The 23,974-nt window shown below is 42.4% G+C and overlaps 9 protein-coding genes across 9 annotated transcripts; 6 read left to right on the top strand and 3 right to left on the bottom strand.

Annotated features, from left to right (window-relative positions):
- Positions 1-981: 981 nt before the first annotated feature.
- Positions 982-2,709, top strand: IL334_000698 (uncharacterized protein; the record flags this gene model as incomplete). Its single annotated transcript, XM_062932462.1, has 4 exons — positions 982-1,140; positions 1,196-1,262; positions 1,321-2,450; positions 2,512-2,709. The coding sequence occupies 4 exons, from the start codon at positions 982-984 to the stop codon at positions 2,707-2,709; spliced, it is 1,554 nt and encodes a 517-aa protein (XP_062788513.1).
- A 192-nt stretch (positions 2,710-2,901) lies between these two features.
- On the bottom strand, positions 2,902-3,787 carry IL334_000697 (uncharacterized protein; the record flags this gene model as incomplete). The annotated part of the gene is made up of 6 exons (XM_062932461.1): positions 2,902-2,925; positions 2,993-3,048; positions 3,110-3,232; positions 3,297-3,394; positions 3,496-3,590; positions 3,707-3,787. 6 exons carry the CDS (start codon positions 3,785-3,787, stop codon positions 2,902-2,904), a joined length of 477 nt encoding a protein of 158 aa, XP_062788512.1.
- Positions 3,788-4,177: 390 nt separating this feature from the next.
- On the top strand, positions 4,178-8,015 carry IL334_000696 (uncharacterized protein; the record flags this gene model as incomplete). The annotated part of the gene is made up of 20 exons (XM_062932460.1): positions 4,178-4,392; positions 4,452-4,488; positions 4,551-4,756; positions 4,813-4,924; positions 4,981-5,064; positions 5,140-5,213; positions 5,289-5,405; positions 5,461-5,511; positions 5,562-5,789; positions 5,843-5,927; positions 5,986-6,002; positions 6,066-6,226; positions 6,289-6,479; positions 6,539-6,726; positions 6,789-6,935; positions 7,068-7,208; positions 7,270-7,288; positions 7,352-7,371; positions 7,427-7,543; positions 7,676-8,015. 20 exons carry the CDS (start codon positions 4,178-4,180, stop codon positions 8,013-8,015), a joined length of 2,550 nt encoding a protein of 849 aa, XP_062788511.1.
- Positions 8,016-8,331: 316 nt separating this feature from the next.
- Positions 8,332-11,415, bottom strand: IL334_000695 (uncharacterized protein; the record flags this gene model as incomplete). Its single annotated transcript, XM_062932459.1, has 7 exons — positions 8,332-9,056; positions 9,132-9,440; positions 9,509-9,866; positions 9,920-10,015; positions 10,071-10,174; positions 10,226-10,850; positions 10,936-11,415. The coding sequence occupies 7 exons, from the start codon at positions 11,413-11,415 to the stop codon at positions 8,332-8,334; spliced, it is 2,697 nt and encodes an 898-aa protein (XP_062788510.1).
- Positions 11,416-11,900: 485 nt separating this feature from the next.
- IL334_000694 (uncharacterized protein) lies at positions 11,901-14,378 on the top strand (the record flags this gene model as incomplete). The annotated part of the gene is made up of 9 exons (XM_062932458.1): positions 11,901-11,916; positions 11,966-12,327; positions 12,432-12,544; positions 12,595-12,792; positions 12,856-12,883; positions 12,945-13,027; positions 13,085-13,130; positions 13,183-13,485; positions 13,545-14,378. 9 exons carry the CDS (start codon positions 11,901-11,903, stop codon positions 14,376-14,378), a joined length of 1,983 nt encoding a protein of 660 aa, XP_062788509.1.
- Positions 14,379-14,667: 289 nt separating this feature from the next.
- Positions 14,668-17,021, top strand: IL334_000693 (uncharacterized protein; the record flags this gene model as incomplete). Its single annotated transcript, XM_062932457.1, has 6 exons — positions 14,668-15,376; positions 15,509-16,064; positions 16,130-16,421; positions 16,486-16,556; positions 16,627-16,853; positions 16,945-17,021. 6 exons carry the CDS (start codon positions 14,668-14,670, stop codon positions 17,019-17,021), a joined length of 1,932 nt encoding a protein of 643 aa, XP_062788508.1.
- Positions 17,022-17,504: 483 nt separating this feature from the next.
- On the top strand, positions 17,505-19,173 carry IL334_000692 (uncharacterized protein; the record flags this gene model as incomplete). The annotated part of the gene is made up of 10 exons (XM_062932456.1): positions 17,505-17,522; positions 17,587-17,608; positions 17,680-17,733; positions 17,790-17,797; positions 17,879-17,962; positions 18,027-18,111; positions 18,276-18,387; positions 18,529-18,689; positions 18,756-18,766; positions 18,874-19,173. 10 exons carry the CDS (start codon positions 17,505-17,507, stop codon positions 19,171-19,173), a joined length of 855 nt encoding a protein of 284 aa, XP_062788507.1.
- Positions 19,174-19,298: 125 nt separating this feature from the next.
- IL334_000691 (uncharacterized protein) lies at positions 19,299-21,172 on the bottom strand (the record flags this gene model as incomplete). Its single annotated transcript, XM_062932455.1, has 6 exons — positions 19,299-19,457; positions 19,557-19,703; positions 19,766-19,951; positions 20,029-20,532; positions 20,618-20,722; positions 20,789-21,172. The coding sequence occupies 6 exons, from the start codon at positions 21,170-21,172 to the stop codon at positions 19,299-19,301; spliced, it is 1,485 nt and encodes a 494-aa protein (XP_062788506.1).
- A 765-nt stretch (positions 21,173-21,937) lies between these two features.
- IL334_000690 (uncharacterized protein) lies at positions 21,938-23,903 on the top strand (the record flags this gene model as incomplete). Its single annotated transcript, XM_062932454.1, has 7 exons — positions 21,938-22,168; positions 22,241-22,309; positions 22,435-22,695; positions 22,857-23,090; positions 23,273-23,449; positions 23,536-23,591; positions 23,693-23,903. 7 exons carry the CDS (start codon positions 21,938-21,940, stop codon positions 23,901-23,903), a joined length of 1,239 nt encoding a protein of 412 aa, XP_062788505.1.
- Positions 23,904-23,974: the final 71 nt, after the last annotated feature.

Below are 23,974 nucleotides of genomic sequence, written 5' to 3'. Positions count from 1 at the left end.
AATAACAACAAGTGGTGAAAGAAAGACGTAAAAAAGCGATGACATACCCTTGGCAGCAGCAGCTTTCATCTCGGCAGCTTCCTTCTTTAGTTTCTCTCTAAGAGCGAGATCATCGTCATCGCTATGTGGAGAACAGTTCATATTAGACCAGGTCCGACAAGGCAAGATCACACAGTCAATTGGGAAAATGGACTACGATCACGTACAGCTCTTTGGTAGCTTTCTTAGGAGCCTTGAGAGGTTTAGCTATGACGACTCGTGATTAGCTTTGGCTACAAACGAGGAGAACAAATTATGACTCCTAGCAGAGTGTATCTACTTGTTCACGTATCGTGTAATAAACGAGGACCATGAAGGATACCTTTGATACTTGATTGAAACGGACTAACCTTTACCACCTGTAGATGATTTATATTAGCTATGGTATTCGTATTATGAGTATGGAGATCAACGCACCTTGTCTACCACCCATCTTGTTTGATTTATATCGTTAAGAGAATGAAAATTATGATATCAATCGAAAGACGAGGTTTAATCGTGTTGATCTTTTTCGCGCGAAAATTCAAACTCGAACGAAGCAAAGGCCCAAAAAGGAGCGGAATCAAATCAGTCATAATTGGTCGCAACCAATTAATCTCCCACGGTAGTCTACTTTCCTTGGTCTGAGGATGCCATGCTGATCTCTTGAGACTGATTCCCGGGGATTGTGGGCCTTCGTTTAACGATTATTTAATTTCAGATAGCTTAGTGCCCCGCTAGATTCAGTGGGTTCCCGGCGGCACCATAATCACCATGCCATGTTGAAAGAATGACGTTGTTCTACCTAGATCCCGTCTTGGCTGTATCTTCATGCGGACTGCTTGGCAATAGTTTGGATGGGGTATATAACCTACTTTTGCGATGGAAGTTCTCGAAACTTTCTTTTCACCTAGCAATTTGACTTGTAGAATAAGTCAATATACCAGAAGATCCATTCCAGAAATGAGGCAAACATTATCATCACTCTTGATATTCGGCTGGATCTGGCTAAGTGAGACATTAGCTCAATCCACATCATCAACGCCTGTGCCCACTGGTGTCGCGATTCAAGGTGATTATACCGGACCCTATAGGCCTAGAGTACATTATTCACCTCCAAAAGTAAGTCATCTTTACAGTCAGAAAGGATTTCGAAGAGTAACAAGATGTATCTCAGGGTTTCATGAATGATCCAAATGGTTTATTCAAGGATAACAACGGTACTTGGCATATGTATTACCAATGTAAGCTTGCCGTACTAAATTTGAGACTCTTCTTTCGCTGATGGTGGCTATGATATAGACAATCCTACGGATGTAGTAGCTGGAAATCAACATTGGGGACATGCCACTTCACCTGATTTATATCATTGGACCAATCAACCTATAGCTCTTTTTCCTCCCAATTCGACCAGCGGTGTATTCTCAGGATCAGCAGTATTGGATCCCAACAATACTTCAGGTTTCTTCCCTAATACAACAGAAGGCGTAGTTGCTATCTACACTTTGAATACGCCGACTAAACAAACTCAGGAATTAGCTTATTCCTTCGATGGTGGATATACTTTTACTCCCTATTCAGGCAATCCAGTACTAGACGTCAATTCAAATCAATTTCGTGATCCAAAAGTCATTCGATACGATGACACGTGGGTTATGGTAATCGCTTTCGCTTCAGAATACGTTATTGGTATATATACTTCATCGGATCTGAAAGAATGGTCACACGCTTCAAATATCTCACATATCGATTTATTGGGAATACAATATGAATGTCCCAATCTGGTTTCATTACCCATAAGCAACTCATCGGAGACAGGTTGGGTTTTGACTATCTCAGTCAATCCCGGTGCTCCATTAGGTGGATCAATAACGGAATATTTCGCAGGAGAGTTCAACGGGACTCATTTTAAACCTCACGATGGTGCTACAAGATTATCGAATTTCGCTAAAGACGACTATGCAGGTCAATTCTTCTATGATCAACCAATCAGTATTGGCTGGGCAAGTAATTGGGGATATACAAATACTGTACCTACCGCAAGTGAAGGTTGGAGAAGTGCAATGACGTTGCCCAGGAAGAACTCCTTAGTAGATACAGGTATTAGAGGATGGGAAATGGTTCAAGAAATTTACGACGTTTCACCGATCCTTTCACAGCAATTATCATTCACCCAGAATCTGGCGAATACTTCAACAGAGGCAAGTTTCAACAACGGATTATATTTCGATATGAACATTACTTTCCCTGAAAAAGTCACCTTCTCATCTTACGCTTCCATGAATTTTACTTTCTCGACTAATTCTACAGGAGAAAGTGTCAAAGGAGGTTATATCTTAGCTGGATCTACACCTTATACAGCTTGGTTAGATCGGGGCAAAACAAGCGGTTTTGATAGCCCACTTTTCACCGACAAGTTCTCAGTTTCTCAGGTACTTGTTGTCGTCAGATCTATCAGGCCACTTGAAGAATGCTGACGTTGCTGTAACACAGGTATCACCTGCAAAACGAATTACAGGCGTAATGGATCGAAGCTTGTTTGAAGTATATGTAGATGATGGTGCTGTAGTTGGAACAATGGATGTTTATCCCACAGAACCGTTGACTAAATTCACAATTAGTACAGGTGATCTGCCCGAGGGTGCCCAAATCACCTTTAGTGCTTGGGAAATACAAGATACATGGGCATGAACAAGGACAAGCATGAGGACTTATATCTCTTTATACTATCAAGTTCCAATACATAGGATGATATGGGGTTTTTCAAACACTGAACTGACTCGAATCAACTCCTTGTGATATGCATCAAATCATAGGGTTTCGTTGTTCAATTGCAGGACAAATATACTCCTTCGGTGTGTATGGCTTGATTCGCCTCCATCCTTAACCTCTTCTTTTGACAAACGTCTAGATAATTCCAGAGATCAGGATCAACAATACAAGGAACAGGATGCTACTGAAAGATGTGACTCACCTCAAGATCATCTTTTGTTGCAACAGCGAGGATGAATTTACGTTCTGCGTCCGTGACTATCATTGTGATCTCAGTCAAACGCTCTATTCCTAGCGACCATGTGCTCAATTCACTAACCTAGAGCGAAGTCTACTCCTGCATTGATGAAAAAGATCTCTAATTCTTCTAACGGTGTTAGGGGCTGAATTATCGTATAAGGGTGGGAACGTGATGCAAGTGGGAAATGCGTTATGTGTTTCGCTGAAGTCACTCCACTGTGTCAGCCAGACGCACTTTGTCATGAGATATAGGTAGTGATACGCACAAACGGGATGATCCTCCTTGATTGATCCTGCCTCAAATTTCTGCTTCAGTGAGGGGACATGTAGATATCCTATAGGTTTTCGGCGGTCGTTCAGGATACTAAGATGTCACGAATTTGAGGGTGTGACAGAACAAGTGAGAAGAGGCAACATATCAAAGATTGTTCGGTATCGTTCTTGGTAGATCTTTGTCTAACTTACGGAAGTTGGTCAAATTCCCTCTCATAAGCTGCTTCGAGCGCATGCGATATTCGAGCATCTTCCGATAAACAAAAAGCAGGTGGAAGTTGGAGGTCCTGTCGTCCAACAGACAACGTCAGCCATATGTGGAACAGAGTCTACCAATCGAGCTCTACTCCTCTCCTATCAGAGCTCGCAATTCGATACGACACACAGACAGAAATCCACTCACCTCCACACAAGCTCCTCTGTACTTGGCCGCTAAATTAGGCTTTGTGTTTGCTGTTGGCGTTGTTTCTTTGTCGAGCATCATTGACCGAGTAAAACTTGACTTTCTATCAGCGTATGACTGATAATGATGATCTCAAAGACTCTCCTCACGTTTATCTGTTCTTTGTAACAATTAATGTTGACAGAGATCATAGCGTCCATCTTAGCTTTGACAAAGGACACACAGAATGATACCGCGTGCCTTGGCGCATGGATCCGCTCCCGGTTATTCTCTTATTGTTTTTGATAACCGGCAATAAAAAGCAAATAAGCTTACTTCCCATAGTTTTTACGTTCAGTGTAGGAATTGTCATTGAATCTCTTTGTCGTGAAGTGATCTTGCCATAACAGATAGGAACAAGGACAGAAACAACACTACTCATCACCACGCAGTCCCTTCCATGTCACATCCAGATCAGTAGCTATAAGGAAGATGGCTCTCACTATCCCTACGACCATCTCCTCGTTGTCTAAATCATCCCTCTCAAACCTCTCAGCAAGTAGGCGACAAGCTCTTATCGTTGCGCTGATATCGGCAATCTTAGCTAGATCTGTCCCTATCAATGCATCGTCCGTTGTGAAAAACTGGCGAGATGAGAGATTGGCAAGGAAGGCTGAAAGGAAGAGGAGAGAGACAGAAACGCCATTGTAAGCTTGAAGGTATAAATAAAACCGACCCAAGCATCCACTAACCATACGTGGCTCAGGAATACCCCCGCATTGGAAAAGAAACTTGTTGATCTGGTGAGCGATCTAAAGGAGCTGACAATTGCTGCCTCTAGCTGACTGGTCATGTATCAATATAGTATATCCCCCATCCTGATGGAGGATCACGTACATTACTTGTACCACACATGGGAAGGATTTCAAAAGTACGAATTACCCCAACCTCTTCAGATCTATACGCATCACATCTAGCTTCTTTTCCCCCTCTTGATCCGACAGAAAAGCTAGGCGTCAACAAGAAATTCTGGAAGATGCTAGTCGCGGTACTGAAAGTTGCTTTCCCAAGGTCAGTAATTGGCCAAGAGATTCATTTGCGATCACAAACTGACTTTGTCGAATCAGCAAAACGGGGAAAGAAGCTTTCTTGTTGGTCTTACATTCATTCTTCCTCCTCTCGAGAACAGTGTTGAGTGTCATGGTAGCCCGTCTAGATGGAAGGATCGTTCGGGATCTAGTGAGTCTACTGTATATATTTGTCACATTTGGGAGCTGATGGTAATTCTGATTCAGGTTTCGGCAAATGCAGCTGGTTTCCTTCGAGGTTTAGGATGGTGGTTCGTCCTCGCTATCCCTAGTACATACACGAACTCTATGGTCAGTAATACTCATCTCAAGAACCCCGTCATATATGCAAGTTTATCTGGCTGAAGCTTGATGCGTTAATGATAGATCCGGTACCTAGAACGGAAACTCGCCTTGGCACTGAGAACGAATCTCACTCGATATGTCCATGATCTCTATTTGTGAGTAAAGAGAACCCTGAGACGTTTTGGATCTTTTCTTCCCCCACGTCGTAGCTGAATCAGATAGAAATACAGAAATGACAATCTCAATTACTATAAATTCGGTTTGGGTTTGGGTGCTTCGGTCCCTGTCGAGCAGAAGAAAGGTGCCGGAGGTGGCGCTAGTGAAGCTTCTGCTGGAACGGCGGACCAGTAAGTGTTGATCTTGTTTCGACGAACGGATCATATGCTGACTCGAGTTCATCAGATTCATCACCACCGATGTCGCACGTTTCTGTGATTCCTTGGCTGCCCTTTAGTATGTACAAGGATGTCTGTTTCTTATTCTAGCTGACCTGCGCGGTGTAGCGGAAATATAGGAAAACCATTCCTTGATATGGTAATCTTTACATCTCAACTGGCAGCTGCTCTGGGACCCTTAGGAACAATTGGTTTGTTCGCCAATTACGGCTTCACCGCTTGGGTATTGAAGAAAGCTACACCTGCATTCGGGAAAATGGCTGCGACCGAAGCTAGACTTGAGGGAGAATATAGAGCGGGTTTAGGAAGGATTGGTCGAGACGGAGAGGAGGTAGCGTGAGTCAATCGTACTGTTATGAATATAAGCTGTCAACTAAGATTTGGGATAGCTTCTATAATGGCGGTAAAAGGGAGAAAGGTATCCTCATGGCTGCCTACCAACGACTGGCAAAGCATGTCCATACAGTGTTCAAGGTAAGTGTCTGAAGAGTCATTTCGTCCTGTTTACTCACTTAATCGCCGATTTTCATAGGTCAGGATACCTTACGGGTAAGCCTCATAAAACTCACGAGTGGCATGTGAACTTCCAGCTTATGTGACATCTCCTCCCAGCATGACGGAAGATTTTGTGATCAAGTATCTCTGGTCCGCTGCAGGATACTGTTTGATGTCTCTGCCTATATTATTCCCAGCGGCAGGAAAGACACTTGGTCCAGCTACGTCGAACCAAGGCACGATGGGAGTTGGGCATGAAGTTGCAGCGAGGACTGAAAGTACGTTTTCCCAGACTGCTATTTCGATTCTCAAATACCAGTTCTCACAGCATTTGATTCAGGTTATGTCTCAAATCGACGATTGTTGCTTTCACTAGCAGATGCCGGTGGCCGACTTATGTATTCTGGTAAAGATCTAGCAGAACTTTCAGGGTACACTTCACGAGTATATGCTTTATTGTCATCATTACACGCTCTAAACAACAACATATATCCTGAAAACCCCAGACCAACCAGTTTGGAGGAAGGTCAGGTGAGTCCATTTGTCAGTCGGAATAGCCCGTAATGATCTTGCTGATACAAGACTGATAGCCGTTTTACGATTTGTCCAAAGTCAATGGACGAGTGATACTTGGGCCAAAGCATTTGTTGCTTCGAGACGTACCTATCGTAGCTCCGGCAGGAGGAGTAGCAGGAGCCGAACGGGGAGGAGAGGAGTTGATACATAGATTAGATCTAAGAGTGGAGCAGGGAGAACATACGTTGATCACCGGACCAAAGTGAGTTGTCACAATGCACCGAACCGAAAAGTTAGTTTACAATACTAATGGCTTTCTTTCAGTGGTGTAGGGAAGACTTCTATTGCTCGGATTGTAGCTCAACTTTGGCCGACTTGGTCTGGATTGATGGAAAGACCAATTCATGGTGAAGGAGGTACATTCTTCCTCCCCCAAAGACCATATCTCAGCATCGGCAGTTTAAGAGACCAGTAAGCTAAAACATCTGACCTGTAGCGGGTGCTTTAGCTGACGCGTATTCGTTTATAGAGTCATTTAGTAAGCTACGAGGCATTCGCGGACGTCTTGTGGATGATCAACGCTGATCCGCGATCTAATTTCAGTCCTCACAGTTTTGCAGAGATGAAGTCCCGTGGTAGAACAGATGCTGAACTCATGAGTATACTTGAACATGTTCATTTGGCTTATCTGCCTTCGCGAGAAGGGGGCTGGGAGACTAGGAAGGAGTGGAAAGATGTGCTATCGTGAGTGGAACTGATTACAACAAGCCAACAACTTTGCTGACCCTGCTCAATCGGACCACAGGGGTGGTGAGAAGCAGCGAGTGAGTGACGTTTTTGTTTTATTATCATTCAAACTGCGTACTGACGTTCCGTGCTGCTCTCAGATGGGAATGGCGAGATTATTGTATGTATCCTAACTGATCGCGGACCGAAAAACAGCTCATTGCAGATTGATACAGCTATCATCGACCCTCTTATGCCGTTCTTGACGAGTGTACTTCTGCTGTATCCAGTGATGTCGAAGGATTGATGTATGAGCATGCCAAAAATTTGGGTATTACCTTGGTCACCATCTCGTGAGTGCTAATCATCCCTTTTTGTAGAGCCCTTTCTGTTAAAATGATTCTCGTCCTTCTTCACGAAACTTCCCTCATTTCTATACTTACCCCCAACGTAATGGGAGGGAATCTTATTGACATTTGAATTAGGCATCGGCCTTCGTTATTGAAATACCATAATCGACATTTACGTCTAGGTGATCCAACCACCACATCGCAAACTCCCTTGAATCGAACTCCAGCAGCTTCAACAACGAATTTAACAGGTTTGACCAACCTTCAACCTATACCTCAAACTCCTTCTACACCATTAGCAGCTCACGGATGGCAACTAACCACATTGAATTCGACTAGCGCAGAAGAGAAGAAGGAGTTGGATCATGAAATTGAAGAGATAGAAAGGCAATTAGGTGAAGTTGAAGGTTGGGAGAAAAGGCTGGATATTATTGGTAAAAAGTTGAAAGGTGAGAAGATTGATGCGGAAGTGTAGGCACGGTGTATGTACGTTCAAGCTTTGTGAATATTGTAGATATCTTGTAAACTTTCGAATACACATGGCACTAGTCCTCACAATTCTGCAATGAATCTTGGGTGTCAAATCATAATTCGATGCATTTCAACATTTTCCATGAACTCGTCGTATATATTGGTCCGTTCCGAAATCACAATTCAACAATTTTCAAACAATAAAGCAAGAGGATTATACGATACACTTGATGATAACGTTACCGATTTAAAATTTGGGTATAAACACCTTGTTCCAGATCGCAATGGTTCTTTTTCCTTCATTTTGGGCAGTCCTATTCCTAATCGAGGTCATTCAAAGTACCTGATCCTTCGCTTGGCTTTGTAATCAAATTATCAAATTCAATAGAGGCGATATCATCCCTTAGTTTGTTGACTCTACTTTCAACGTTGTCCAGTATTTTCAACAATTCTATTGATTCTTCCTTTGGAGTTTGGGAAGAAGCTTTTTGTCTTAACACTCTTTTGACAGCTTCTTCGATATCTTCGATGCCACCACTGATATCACCATTTCCATACTCATCCCTTTTATGCGAAGGAGATAGTTTCTTTGATCTTCTTGTCGATGACGCTTTTTTATCAATTTTGAGATATGTATAAACATTACTTATAACCAACAAGATGATTAAGATAGCCAATAAATTTGATAATTTGAATGGAGTGTCTTCTAACATGTCTTCAACAGAATCGAATATACCTTTGATACCAGAGAATATCGCTTTGATACCAGCAACCAAAGAATCTATTCCAGATTGAAGTAGTCCTAGATCTTGTTCTTTTCTTTGTTTCTTAGCTTGATCATTTGCGTATTTTTGGGCTTCAGACACGTTTTCTCCTGCTCCCTTTTCAGCTGCTTCTTTGGATTCAATTTCAGCTACTTCATCTTCATCTTCACCTCCTTCACCGGCAAACTCGGATGCGTTCTCTTTGATGTATTGTCTCATGCCAGTCTCGAGATCGTCATGATATGTTTTTTGGCCCTCAATACATGATTTCTCGATGATACCTATTTAAGATGGACAGACAATCAGCTTCAACGAAAAGTGATGAACCTACACCGATCAGTCACACTATCACTGACCTTTGACCCAACTCTTTCCAGTCCATTCGACGGTAGTGGTAACCACAACCTTGGTAGCGTTTTTCCCAGCCCACATAAGACACGTCCTAGTTTTGACACTAAAAACACCTCCGGAAGGCACGTCAGGAGTCTTGGTAGTGGTGATCAAAGAGATATAGTCGTCATAGTCCACATGATCGTGCTCGTCGACGATGTGACATTTGGTCTGTTTCGGACCAATAGACCCATTGAGTGGCTTGATATATGATGTTGAACGAGTCAAGAGTGGATCTGATGGGCCCATGGGTTTCCATTCCGACGATTCAATATCTGAAATATACAGTCAGCAAAATAGCAAATACTCCATATGGACTATTCGCAGTGAACACCGCACTCACCTCTCAACTTCTGGTTGTCACTTAAGAAAGTCTTGAACCAACCACTGTTAAACATGAGTTCGTATATTTTTTCAGGCGTTGAGTGGAATGTAGTGTCCAATGCAGTTTCACCATAATGTTTGCCTTCCTTGCCACAAGCGCACTGTGTTGGTCCATGACCTTTTGAAGCTCCTCCTTCTTTGTTTCCACCTGAGTTTGGCGCATCGGCATCATCGCCCGCTACTGATCCTGGTCTTGAGCCCACATTGGTCTGAGCCAATGAAACGCTAGACATGACAGCATTAGGGTTACACAATCGCCAAATATTCATCATCACGTCGTAGGTGGAATCTCGAGCGATGAGTGATGCGAATGTGTACTATAGAGAGTTCATGAGTAAACTGTTGCTAATTGAATAGATAGATCACTTACCTTGGCATTACCGGTGGTCACTTGAATGGCATTTGGGATGACCAATGCAGTCATCTTCTTTTCAATGGTCCGAATGTCCGCGAAAGCCACGACAACCTATGTTGACTATTAGCGATGTACGACGTAAAATGACGTATCACGGTTTACTTACATCTGTAACCCAACCGAGGATGTTCGCATGAAAGCATAAGTGATTTTCTGAAACATAAAGTCGCCCTTGCAACAGAATATCCTTTGATAATGCGCATCCATAGTCTAAACAAAGATCAGCTTTATAAACATGCCAAGCAGTAAGGGACTACTCACCCTCAATCAGATAGTCTCCATCATCGATAGAAGGGAAAAGAGCGTGAAAGTCTGCGTTTCTCTTGTTACTTGCAACGGCGAAACCAGTCACAGGTAGATCATCACCTAGATCACTGCTTGAGTCGTCGTCGTCATCATCGAAATCATCGCCTTCAAAGTCGTCTTCTCCATTTATTTCTTCACCATGTCCTCCATCGTCGTCACCATCTTTACGGGAAGTCAAGAATGGACTTCTCTTGCTGCGATGTCTTGGTTTGATATGCATCGACTTCAAGAAATCATCGCTCACTACCGGGCCAGTGATATGTAAACCGCCTTTAGCCAAAGCAGCAGCGATTCCGCTTTGACCAGATGTCGAAGTAATTGACTTTGTTCTTCTTTTTCTTGATTTCTTACTCCCACTGGTTTGTCTACTATCTACTGGATGTAAACCTTCTGGTGATAAAGGAGGTGAAGTAGCATCTTTCGTCGTCCGGGATAGGATAGAACCACGTCTAGAATGTCCTCCGTTAGATGAGATTATAGAGCCTGATCTCACTCGAGTGGTAGAATCAACGGGAAGAGACATCTCTTTGTATGAATGATCGTATGCTGTAGGGGTCTCTAAGTCGTCTTCAGTTGTATCCTAATGAAAATGAAGATGCATATATCAGTTTCCAACGATCTAGCGATATCACTGTTTGGACCAAGGGCGTAAGATTTGGACTTACTCGATCCGTATTACTTATACCTAAACCTAAAGTAGGACGAGTGCGATCAACCTTGGTTGGACTGGTGACTACGGGGCTACTGTTAAAACTCCTTGGTGAATTTGACCCTTCTTCAGTCAAGACTAATTTGGGTGTACCTAGAGGTTGGATTGGTGGATTAGAATTTGAAACTGGTACGTTCAAGGGTGCAGGTCTATCTCTTGGACTGGGTGTGATTTGCCTTTTGACAGGTGAAGATGATGTGTTTTGATTTTGATTTTGGTTGTTATCACTGAAATTTTCAACGAATATACTACCTCCTGGACCTGGTGGTACCGCTATTTTACTTCTACCTGGAGATGTTATATGTTGTTCACCTTCTTCGTAAGTGTAATTTGAAGAAACGACAGATGATCTTCTTGATCTGCTTTCTTCAGCTAAATCACCGTTTGAAGAAGAAGTGGAAGGGGATCGTTTGAATCTTGACAAGATGCTCGGCATCGGATGTGCAAGTTTATCAAAGATGAATTCTAAACGATATACAAAGGGAGAAGGAGGTGTATGGGTTGAGGGAGTGGAAGAGGAAGGAAGAAAAGAAAGAAAGAAGACCTAGAGTAACACTTTCTCTTTATGACGATCTTTTCTCTCTCTCTAAAGTGACGAATCAGTGGTTGATAGTTAAAACTGGTGATAACGGCACAGTGACGTCGCGCGGGGGGTGATGACATGGGAATATAAGGCACCAGCCACTCACCCTGCTAAGTACTTCATTAATTATCACACCCACATAACAGAGCCTAGAATCCAGTCAACCTTCGTCTGTTCCCTTCCAACCCTGGATTGCACTTTATTCCCCCCTCCACTTTCATTGACCACATCAACTGAAAACATTACATCCTCGATTTCCTCTTTCTTCTCCTCATTCCCCTGCAAGTTGATTTTGAGAAACTAGCGATGAGGATGAGCAGTGGCCAAGACGATCAGTCATGGCAGGCATATATAGTGAGCTTTTCATGCTGCGATCCCCCTAGTAAAGCTGACAATCTCCCAGATGGACATATACTCGAATTTCCAACGATCAAAATAGACTGTTTCTTACCTACGACCCCGTCGACCCTCCTTCCCTCTCCACCTTCTTGTCCGACTCACCCTCATCCACTCAAATCAGCACCCAATGCTCAATTGTTCTTGCTCACTCACGTACATGCAGACCACTTGCTTGGTCTGAGCGATGCCTTTACGGGTAAAATCATTTGTTCACCTGATACGAAAAGAATGTTACTTTCCCTTGAAGCGGAAGTAGATCGAGGTCATCTGGAGGAGGGAAAGAGGGAGATGAAGAGACTGAAATATCCTGGACTGAGGAAGAGACTAGAAGGGAAAGGGAAAGATGAAAAGACCGTCGATAGGATTGTGAGTAATCCCAACCACAACCCTCAGAAGATAGGTGTTATACAGTTGGATTACACGGAATATTACGCATACAAAACCTGACTCTTACCATTGTCATCATACAGGAGGCAGTGCCATATGGATTTCCGAAAGATTACGAAATAGATTATAAAGATGGGAAGCCTCAGATAGTTACAATCACTCTCCTTGATGCTAATCATTGTCCTGGATCGACCATGTAAGCTTACAAGTCCATGTTGATCAGGTGTATTACTAATCACAATATAGGTTCCTTATCACTTCTCCTGACGAAGCAGTCCTTCATACTGGAGATATTCGAGCAGATAAGCTGTTCATTGAGACTCTCAAACGAGAACCGGCTGTACAACCTTTCATACGGCCTACATCGACGTATGCAGGGACGAAGGGTAAACAGAGAGGAGGAGGAAGAGTATTGGACAGAATATATCTTGATACTGGAGCCGTGTAAGCTGTCCCTTTGACACCGTGCGTGCTTCAATCAGATATAGCTAATCAAAAGCATTCTAGTTTAGGTACTGGTGACATGCCAGACAGAGTAAGCTAGGCTTGCGTACTCAACTTCCGAAAGACGGTAGCTTACATTGTTCTTCGAGCAGGAACCTGTCTTACGAGACCTCGTAGAGCAGATGAGCTTGTTTCCGGATGACACGATTTTCTTTCTCGATACCTGGTGCTTTGGGTGAGTAATAGTCTTATCCTGTTCATTTCGATGAAGTCTGATCAAAATCGCTTGCAGATGGGAATATGTCATCAAAGAAGTGGCAAAATACTTTGATGAGCAGGTGAATAATTTTGTTTCTCATGCGTATTTCTGTCACTGAATCGGTTCCACAGGTTCATGTCGACCGATACAAACGATCCATATATAGTACGATTGAAACAGATCCCTACCTTCTTCTTTGCACTACAGTTGATCCGGAATCAACTCGCTTTCATGCTTGCGAAAGAACTCATAAATGCACACATTGTAGACGCTTCGAAAAGGGAAATAGAAATCCGGTACATAATCTTGATAAGCGGATAGTCAGTGTCAATATGGTAGAGATCAAAGAGGCTTCTTGGTCCATGGAACATCAAGCATACTTGGACAGTCTTGGCAAAGCAGCTATAGGAGACGGGCCCTGGCCTTACAGCATAGTGAGATCAGCTATACCTTTCAGCCACTTGATCAGAACCAGCTGATATTTCTTGTACAGAACGTTCCACTGGCGAGACATTCACCTCTACCCGAATTACAGAACCTCGTGAAAACTTTCAGACCAAACGCTGTTTCGCCAAATACCGTCACTTCTGCAATGAAAGGAATGGATTATTACCTACTTCCTGATTTTCTGAAAGATTGTATCGCAGAAGAAGCTTACGAAGTCATGCTCAATGAAAGGGATCTGTTCTTTGTCAATAAATACGGGAAGGCTTTCTTGACAGGTCTAGAAGCCATGAAGATGGGAGCATCACCCGGTAGAGATACAACGAATACGGCTTCACTTCACCACCACAACCAACCACTTTTGACGGGGAGGAGTCAGAAAAGCTCGACTCGAACTTCAGTCTCCAAAGATCAAGTTTTCCGGACGAGTGGATTACCAGCTCTCAAACCAGATGAGATAATCAACATGATGGGAGGTGTTGATTCGCACGGGGTTATCAATCTTTCCGTTGCAGGAACGAAATACGCGGACGATTATGATACGGATGAAGAATCGCTATCAAAGAGAAGACGGAAAGCTTTTACTGAAGATAGTATAAGCTCGTTTCCAGAAGCTTCCCCAGAAATTGCTATCAAACGAGAACCGTCAATGTACAGTGAGAGATCAATAGTCAAGTCAGAAGAGGTTACAACATGCTACAAGCCAGACCCAAATCAGCAGATTAAACCGAGATATACCAGTCTTCGCAATAAGAAACCATCACGATACTCCTTGGGATCGGACGATAAAGAAAGACTTAGAAGCATGATGGAAAGAGACCGAGTAGCGTTTGAAGCGATAAGTAGTGAGATTTCGAACGTCCCAAAGACGGAGATAGACTAGAAGAGGTTTCCATTCCAACGTTGTATCGTATCTTGCTTTTCCCCTCCTTGATGTTGCTTGTATTCATAATTCTCTGTATTATATGCCACAATCAGTATTTCTCCGTTAATTGCCGAAAGTGGTATTTTTACGCGTTTTAAGCTTTCGCGATGTGAGTTCATGGGGTGCACTCGCGACAGATTTACTGCTGGGATAGTATATTCTCATGGACAAGACATCTACAGATTGTCCGTTCACTCTTGTTATACTGTATCAAGGTCATCTTGTATCAGCCTCAATCCTCCCTGTCATGGCCGCACCAAAGGGATTAGCTTCCCGTAATCGTGTTCTGGCGCTTGCTGGAATACTGTTTTCTTTACTATTCTTGCTTCATTTCCTCTTTCCCGGATCGAACAAGCTTTTGGCACATACACAACGATGGACAACAGCATCTTCTTCTGTGATTCGATCGAAATTCCTTCGAGCGAAAGCTCAAGCACCCAGACCACCTATACATCACCCTATACCCAAGTTGATGGTAGATGCGAAAGAAGAGTTTGAAGAAAAAGTAAGGAGACAATCTAAAACTTTACCTGAAGCATCAGCAGAATATCGTAAAAGATACAATATGGATCCACCCAAAGGATTCGATGAATGGTTTGAATTTGCTAAGAAACACAGCTCAGTCATGATCGACGAATATGATCAATTGATCAGAGATTTAAAACCTTTTTGGTTATTCTCAGGTGAAGAATTAAGAAGAAGATGTATTCAAGTTGGTTTTTTACCTTCAGTTGATTTAGTAAGAATTGAAAAAGGTCAAACTAGAACGATAGATGTATCGAAAGGGTTCGATGATTCAGAAGTAGGTGCAAGAGCAAAAGGTTTTAGAGTCATGTTGGAGAAATTTCAAGATAAATTACCTGATATGGATTTTCCAATTAACGAGAAAGCAGAAGGAAGAATCTTGGTTCCTTGGGAAGAAAACTTGTTCAGTAATCTCACCGCTGACAGTTCTTGTGAGTGTCATGTTGTCTCGCATGTCAGAGCAAGGTGGAGCGGATGAAGACTTATTTTTCGTATCCAACCCCAAGAAGTGGAAAAAGTGATCGTAACCCATAGAGTATAGCTGACCTCCTTCTTCCTCGCAGTGGGTATCGAACATGTGTTAGGAGGGGAATTTATTCCCGATTGGAGAGGGGATGGAAATGTCTGGGAAGCTTATAGACGAACATGTGAACCTTCATCACAAGCTAGAAGATTGTTCGGTTCATTGAGATCACATTTGAAAGAAGGTCAAGCGCCAATATCAAGATTAGCCAATGCAGGATTAACGACTGAAACCGTTTCAGAAGATTTCCATTTCCCTGCTGGAGTAGATGATAAATTCGATTTCTGCGCACATCCATGGGCACATTACAATCAAGGTCATTTCTTCTCTGATTGGAGAACAATCCATGCTTTATATCCAATGTTTTCACCTGCAAAAGGTGTTGGTTATTCAGATATTCTTATTCCAAGTCATTACTATTTCTCTTCAACCAAGAGATATACATACGGTTGGGATCCTGTAAATATGGTCATTAAAGATGTGGATGAGATGGAAACTCCATGGGAAGAAAAATCAGATGATATCTTCTGGAGAGGTGCTACTACTGGCGGTGGAAGTAGTCCTCCAGGTTTCTTAGCTCAATATCAAAGACATCGGTGAGTACTCCATTCTTTGTTATTGATATTCGAGAGAGGGAAGAGCTGATCACGAATTGAATCAGATTCATCAAGATGACATCCGACTCATCAGACGTAAATAAAACAGTCGTTTTCGCCGACCCACCAGGAACAAACAATTTCGTTTCAGCTCAAGTACCCATCGGACAACTAAACGATGACATGATGGATGTCGCTTTCACAAAAGCTGTAGGATGTACAAGTTACCCAGGTGGATGTGATGGTATGAGAAAAGATCATAGGTTCGCAGACGCTGTACCTTTAGGCGAAAATTGGAGGCATAAATATCTCATCGATGTGGATGGTATGGGTTATTCAGCGAGATTATTCGCTTTAGTAAGTTTAATCAATTTTCTATTATTGCAAAATTGCGATAAATCGACTTACCAATGTCATATAGCTTAAATCTGAAAGTGCCGTGTTGAAATCTACTGTTTACACCGAATTCATGTCTGAATGGTTACAACCTTGGTACGTAATTCTTTCACTTGTCTCTGGGTACGATTCGGTACGATTCGCCTGACCGAATTCATGATTTCAGGCTCCATTACATCCCTATATCTCAATTATACCAAGAACTGTACAACGTCCACGCATATTTCTCAGGTCCTTCAGAAGCGATGTTGGAAGCATCGAATTCCACTAGGGGAAACTTCCAAGCACCAGGATTGGCAACGAGGAAGTTGGATGGTGATGCAGAGCTAAGAAAGATTGCCAAAGCAGGCAGAGATTGGATGTTCACTGTTGGCAGAAAAATTGATATGGAAAGTGAGTATTCGCACATCTTCCACTTCAACACAGCCAACTAGGTCTACTGCATACATGAATATGAAGCTGATCTTTCGTTTACCTCTTATAGTCTACGTGTACAGATTGTGTCTCGAATGGGGTAGGTTGACTGCTGATGATAGAGAAGCTATGAACTATAAAGGATAAATGATAGATTGTGATTTCGAAAGATGACAGTGAAAGTTGCCTATCTTGCGCAAGAGGTAATGCAGAAATCAGGGTTTTCAGTACAAAGTAGTAACATTAAATTACATAGAATCAAAGCCATATAACGATTTGATATACATATACCAGTAAAATGAACCGAAACGATTGACACTGACATTGCCTGTGAGATCTTCGTTTGTAGATCTATCTATCTATGCATTAGCAACAATGAATTTCCCATTTGTTTACGATTTTTCGTTGAGTGAGTACTGGTAATCGACACTTTTTGTTTATTTTGACGATCGGCTAAACCGCTTAAATCGAAGTTCAACGTCATCAACCATCGATTGTACAATTAATGAGAAGAACATTACCAGTACTTGCTGTTGTTCGAGGTGTTTTCAACTAGATAACTCATTGGTCTCAGGCGAAGAGCAGAAAATCTTGAATTCGACTAAAGGACGTAAACGACAAGAGTAAAGGATGATCACACTCACAATTGTAAGGTTGCAGATTCTTTTTTCGAACAATGTTGATCGTTAATAGCTAATTGGCGAAAGGACAGGTTAGACATGGTGAATCAACAGGTAAGGAAATCGATTAATGAATCAAAATATATAAAGGGATTTCATGTTGATCATTGTCCAACACATAATAGACAATCTGAAAGCGCTGTGGGCAGGATGGTCTGACGCTCCTTTGTCTGTACATGGTTAGTACTTCACTTTTTGTGCGAGATTTCAGATGGGACTAACTTTGTTTTCATAGGTATGAATGTCAGTCTTTTTTCTTTATGATGAGAAATGGTAAACTTCTCATCAATCGTTGCTGACTTTGATGAGAAATTGACATGGTAGCAAGCTAAAGCTTTAGGAGAATCATTCAAAACCACTAAAGTAGATCATATATTCGCTTCTGATCTACTAAGAGCTAATTGGACTGTAAGCGCTTTTCAACGTCACTAAGCTGAGCTTTCAGTGATAACGTGAACTCGAAATGAAAAAGGCTCAACAAATACATCGTAATCAACCTGAACCTAAATGTCCATTCACAACTTCCGAGTTGTTACGAGAACAGAATTTCGGTGATGGTAAGTTTATCTTTTCATTCTCTCACGGCGACATGACGGCCAAAGTGCATTTTGAAGTACTATGTAACAGAACTTTCATTCTGCTATACGGTTACGATGAGCATCATTTGGTACGCGACAGCTTGAGGACGTAGAAGCTGATCGTTCTGATATCAACACTATAGCCGAACGTAAACCGTTTGGAGAAAAAGGAGGATGGCAAAGAAAACCAGGAAGAGACTTCAAATTTGATAATGGAGAAAGTCCGAACGATGTTCGAGCGAGGGCCAACGAAGCGTGAGTTGGTTTGCCATCATAACAATAACCACTTAATTTCTGGCGATCTACTATGGATCCGGAAGGTTTTTCGTCTCACTTTCTCAATATAATAAGGTCCAACGCTGATGATTGCGATATACCATATATCGTCTAATGCAGAATCAATAGGTTTATCGAACCCATCATCGCTGGTAATCATGGATCATCACCGGCGTCAAAACATGTAGTCGTTGTAGCGCACGGGATCTTCAATGCTGAATTCTTAGGTGCATTGTTGGCTAGAAGAAGGGATCATAAACCATTAGAATGGGGTTATAAAGGTGAGCTAAACCATTTTCGCACATCCACGCGGGACCAGCTGACAACGGATGGATCGATTCTCGTAGGCATGACAAATGTAAGTAAAGTATCCTTTTATCGCCATCAGCTGTTTACTCGCTTTTATCGTATCTTACAATTTCGATCGGTGCGTTTTTGGTAACTGACAGAGGGCAAAAATACCAGACCGGATGGACAAGGGCGGAGATAGGATATATAGATGAATTTTCTCGTTCACCTACACCTAATATAATTACCAATCCTTCAGGTCCAGTGTCACCTTCTTCTTCACCATCGACATCACCTCCTACAGACGAAGATGACAACTTGACTCCCGGGCTGAGTATGAGAATACTTTGCACCGACGTGACGAAGCATTTGGAAGGTGTTCATAGGCAGAAAGGTGGAATTGGAAGTACTGGGTTCGATGAAAAGCAAGGTGATATAAGGAAATTCTTTGGTGGTGGTGGCGGTAGTCGGTCATAGAAGAGCATATAAACTAGCTAGCTCCGCATTACAGTATTAGATGAATACACAATGCATAGTCATGTTTCACGGTACGTGAATGACTGTCTTCGTACGGAGTGGTCATATATGTGATATCTATAGATCTAGTAATCTAAATCCTCTTCTCCTTGTAACAATGCTTCTAGTCGTCTCTCTTGTAAATCTCGCTTCATCATCAAGATCACATCTTCCAGTCCATTTCCATCGAGAACATTTTGTAGACCAGTGATGGTGAAACCAAATCGATGATCTGTAAGTCGATCCTATGAGCGGTTACAAAATGTCAGATACACCCATTTGTAGTTCCGCAAGACCAAGGCATATATAATTGATTACAAAGAACGAGATAACTATTTACTCACCTGGTTGAAGTTATACGTCCTGATCTTATCACTCCTATCTGCACCTTTCACTTGATCTCTTCTACTCGCACGACGAGCTTCTACATCTTCGTTGTGTTTCTTTTCACTTAATCTTGCTCTGAGAATATCCCATGCCCACGCTCGATTCTTCATAATTACCATAGATGAGCTTCCAAGTCATTCTGATTGAAGAAAAAAAACAAACTCACTTGATGTTGTGATCGCGAATCTTGCATAGATACAGTTATACCCGTCGGTATATGTGTCAGACGAACAGCTGATTCAGTTCTATTGACATGCTGTCCACCTGCTCCTCTGGCTCTCATTACGTCAATCTTGACATCTTTAGGATCGACTAAAGGAGCATCTTCTGTATCTGGGTATATGGGTAGTACCTGAGTCGCAGCGTCTGATCAGCTAATCATCTCTCTCACTCGCGACCCTTCTTTTCGAGGACCATCAGGTGACTCACAACAACAGCGACGGTACTAGTATGTATTCTACCCATAGTTTCATTCACAGGTATTCTTTGAATCCTATGAACGCCTTTCTCCCATTGCATTAAACCGAAAATCTCGTCCCCCTCTCCGCCTTCTGCCGCCCCGCCACCACCGCCGCCACCATAAGGTGAATGATCAAATTTCAGAGTCAGTTCTCTTATTCCACCACCACCTTTCCCACCTGTACCTTCTACTCTACTCAATTCTTCAATTTTCCATCCTTTGTTCTCTGCAAATCTGATATACATCCTAGATATATCTTCTGTACACAGAGCAGATTCGAGTCCTCCAACACCTGCATTAAGTGAGATCATACATGGTAAACTTGCTGTAGGTGGTAAAGGTAATAACAATTTAGGTAATTCATCAGTGAGGAGTGAATCTAGCTCTTCACACAATGAAGTATGCTCGGAATTAAACATTTCCCTCAAGGTTGGATCGGGATCGGCGAGTTCTGGTATCAAATCTACTATTGACTACATTCACAAAGTCAGCTAACTAACTTTGAACACATTACTGATTGAACCTTCCGCCAGTGATCTTGGCTGATGGCTAACATACCTTTCTCAGCTCAATGTATCTGTCCCACAACTGCGCTAGAGGTCCTAATTCTCTTTGGATCCTTGCACGAGCAATTTGACCTTGAACATCAGTCGCTTCGGTTTCCTGTTCCCAATGGTATGAGCATCTCATTGACTTGATCGCTTGCATACACCTTTGGAGATACCTTACCTGCTCGATGGTCTTCTTGAAGACCTCCACTCTAGCTCTAGCACTTTCAATTAATTTCCCCTGTCGCTCTTCTACCTCAGAACACCATTGAACTTCCTGATTAGCTTCAGCTTCAGCTTCAGCCGCAGTGGCATACCGCCTTCTCTGCTTGAGTACAAGTAGCACAGCAGGTACCTTTTGCCGTATGCGTATGCGCATGCGTCCAGTCATGAAAGACCGTGATTGAATGAGTGAGGCTGAGGCTGATATGGAAGGTTGAAATTTCGAACAACCGCATGGACATGATATTGTGACTTGGCGAAAAGCAGGAAAGACTGATTTCGTAGCTGTAGCTATCCGGTCAGCTAGTCGAGGGGTCGCACCTGATCGAAGAATCAAGAGCATTTTTACGATTGCTCTTTCGCTTTAGCAGATCGGCGGTGAAGTGACAAGGGATTCAGCTAGCTAATTAGACTCAACAGTTGATCGACAACTAGATACTGATACTCTTGCTTCATTTTGACTTTTCGAACAACATCTACCTCGAACGGATCAACGGAAATCTTGTGTCACGTGAATCGAGATCCCAGCGGAGATGTCTTAATAAGCCCGAAATGGATCAAGCCAAAAGTGGGGAAAAGAGTGGGGAAGGGACCTTTTTTCCTTCTAGGTATCAGATAACCAAATATCGACTGAATGATACTATATGGATGTCTTGACACCATCTCATTCAGACGACAGTTCATGAATACCTTGAGAGGATCGAACAAATGACGATCGACGCAATGAGATCATCATCATCATCAAAACGCTCGAAGGTCGAGATAGAGGCGTGTTCAAAGTGTCATGAAACGCATTTATATTTCTCTCCCTGGATACTTTCCTTAAATCATGTATTCAGCGCATCTATTGTTCTGATTCTCTGGAGAGATCCTCCCATTCCAGACACGATGACTCTCACTCCTCCTTCCCATGTCGGCGTGTATACTGCGTGATTCCGAGGAACAAGGGATGTAACGGTGTTGGTTATGTGTGTGTGTGCTTTGAACAAAGTGACGTATGAGCCCTACAATTCTTGGCCCTATATGTTGGGCTATAAAGAGACTTGATATCTTTCAAGCCCTGCTGATACTTGGTCCGTTCAAGATCTTCCCATAGCGAACCTCAGTAATGCTTCGTAACACTTCCCTCTTCGCAGCTCTTATTGGGATAGGCGTATCAGCTCTTCCAGCTGATAATGCAACGGCATATTTCAATGGTCTTCAATCATCATTGATCAACAACGGATTATCAGGCTTGTGGAATGCTATTGTAGTAGCGAATCATACAGATTCAGGACCTGGATTGATCAATAAACTTTACTCTGATGATAGATTCACCATCTACGCTCCACTTAATTCTGTGAGTTGATTGCACCCCCAGCAGAAAGTGAGACTTCAGGTATGCTGGCTAAATATTGGTGAACTATATCAGGCCTGGGATAATAGTGGATTATCGCAACCCCCTGCTAATGGTGATTTGGTTTCGTTACTTTCATATCATGTGAGTGCATACTCGAGTACTTCCTTCAATCGACATGGTCCTGAACTCCGACATAAGGAACACATGCCTTTGTCAACTTCAGTGAGGGAAGCGCATTGACCACCTCATATCCTATGAAAATTTAGATCGTCAAGGCGACCCTCAACTCATCAACAGATATCGCTCCCATCAGACATCACACAATAGCATTTACAGAACTTCGATCACCTACAGTTGATTTACCAGGAGATCAAACTCAAGTTATCGTACTTGAGACCGCTGTCAATAGCACTACGGGAGATAACGCCAATAATGGAGATGTCTTGGTTAGAGGTGATAGTTGGAATGCTACTAGCTTAGGAGATCAATTCGTTTATGAGAATTTGTTTATTCAACCTATTGACAAGGTGTGTTCAAACTGCATATCTACATTTCTCTGGATATGAATTTCGGCTGATCTTATTGGCATGAACAAAGATTTTAGCTGTGGTGAGTCGAGCACATCTTAGCTGTCCAGAGATCGATACTGATTACCCCGCAAACTCTTGCCTTGATCTTTTCAAAATAGCCATCACCATTATTGAAAACACTCGCTCAATCAGGATTGGCAATATCAGCTAATTTAGGAGCTACATCAGCATTATCAACTATATCATCTACAGGTTTGAATGAAACTTTATCACAAGATTGTTATGGTTGTACATTCTTCATTCCTGTAAATAGTGCTTTTGCAGCTGCTTCTGCCAGTACAAACTACAGTAGTCTCTTACAAGATGATCAGAGGAATATTCTCCTTAACCATGTAAGTTTTAACCTTTTGCCTCGTTGTTGTGATTACCAGTAATCCAGTGATCCAGTGATCCAGTGATCCAATGATCCAATGATCCAATGATCCAGTGATCCATTTATCTACGAATTGCTTGTCTTGACTTTGAGTGGTTTTAAGTTTTAAATGACGACTTGAAACTTGCTCGCGTACCATAGGTGCTTAATGGAAGTACAGTTTATTCACCAGATATGTCATCTGGAAACGCATATATCACATCAGCCGGAATGCCTTTAGTTTACTTGACGAACGAAGGAAAAAGTTTCATCTCAGTGGGCAAATTTAGAGCATCCATCTTGAGAAGTGATATCCCAGTTTCAAACGGGGTGGTTCATGTGAGTACTTACATCATCATTCTGCCAGCTATGTAAGGTGTGTCATCTAAGGAATTCTGGCTTACAACATGTATTGAAAAATTCAGCTCATCGATACACTCATGGTCGTCCCTCAAAACAATCACCAAAAAGCAGATGACGCGTGAGTCACATACTTCATCCCAACCTACTCCAATATCCACTTTTTTCTAAATCTCAATGTCTCAATGTCACGATGCAGCTGACCAAAGACCTGTTCCACAGAGCAAGCTCAGCTTCTTCAGAGGCTCACGCTCGAACTACCACTACAAACGTTGTAGGAATAGGAGGTATCACAGCTCCTGCTACTCGTACCTCTTCAGCTGCAACTTCCACTCCAACTCAATCTCAAAGTTTCGCTAAGAAGTCCAATGGTATCAATGCTATCTGGAAGATGGCCATGGTAACTTTCGTCCTGGGTGAATTATGGATCTAAAGTATTTGCCCAAGTTGAGATCGAAGTTCACTTATACTCTGTGACGTTCTTGGCCCGGGATTTGGATGGGA

Source organism: Kwoniella shivajii, chromosome 1, assembly GCF_035658355.1.
Source record: "Kwoniella shivajii chromosome 1, complete sequence".
In the NCBI taxonomy this organism is placed as follows: Eukaryota; Fungi; Basidiomycota; class Tremellomycetes; order Tremellales; family Cryptococcaceae; genus Kwoniella; species Kwoniella shivajii.
This window is presented reverse-complemented; position numbering and strand designations above follow the sequence as displayed.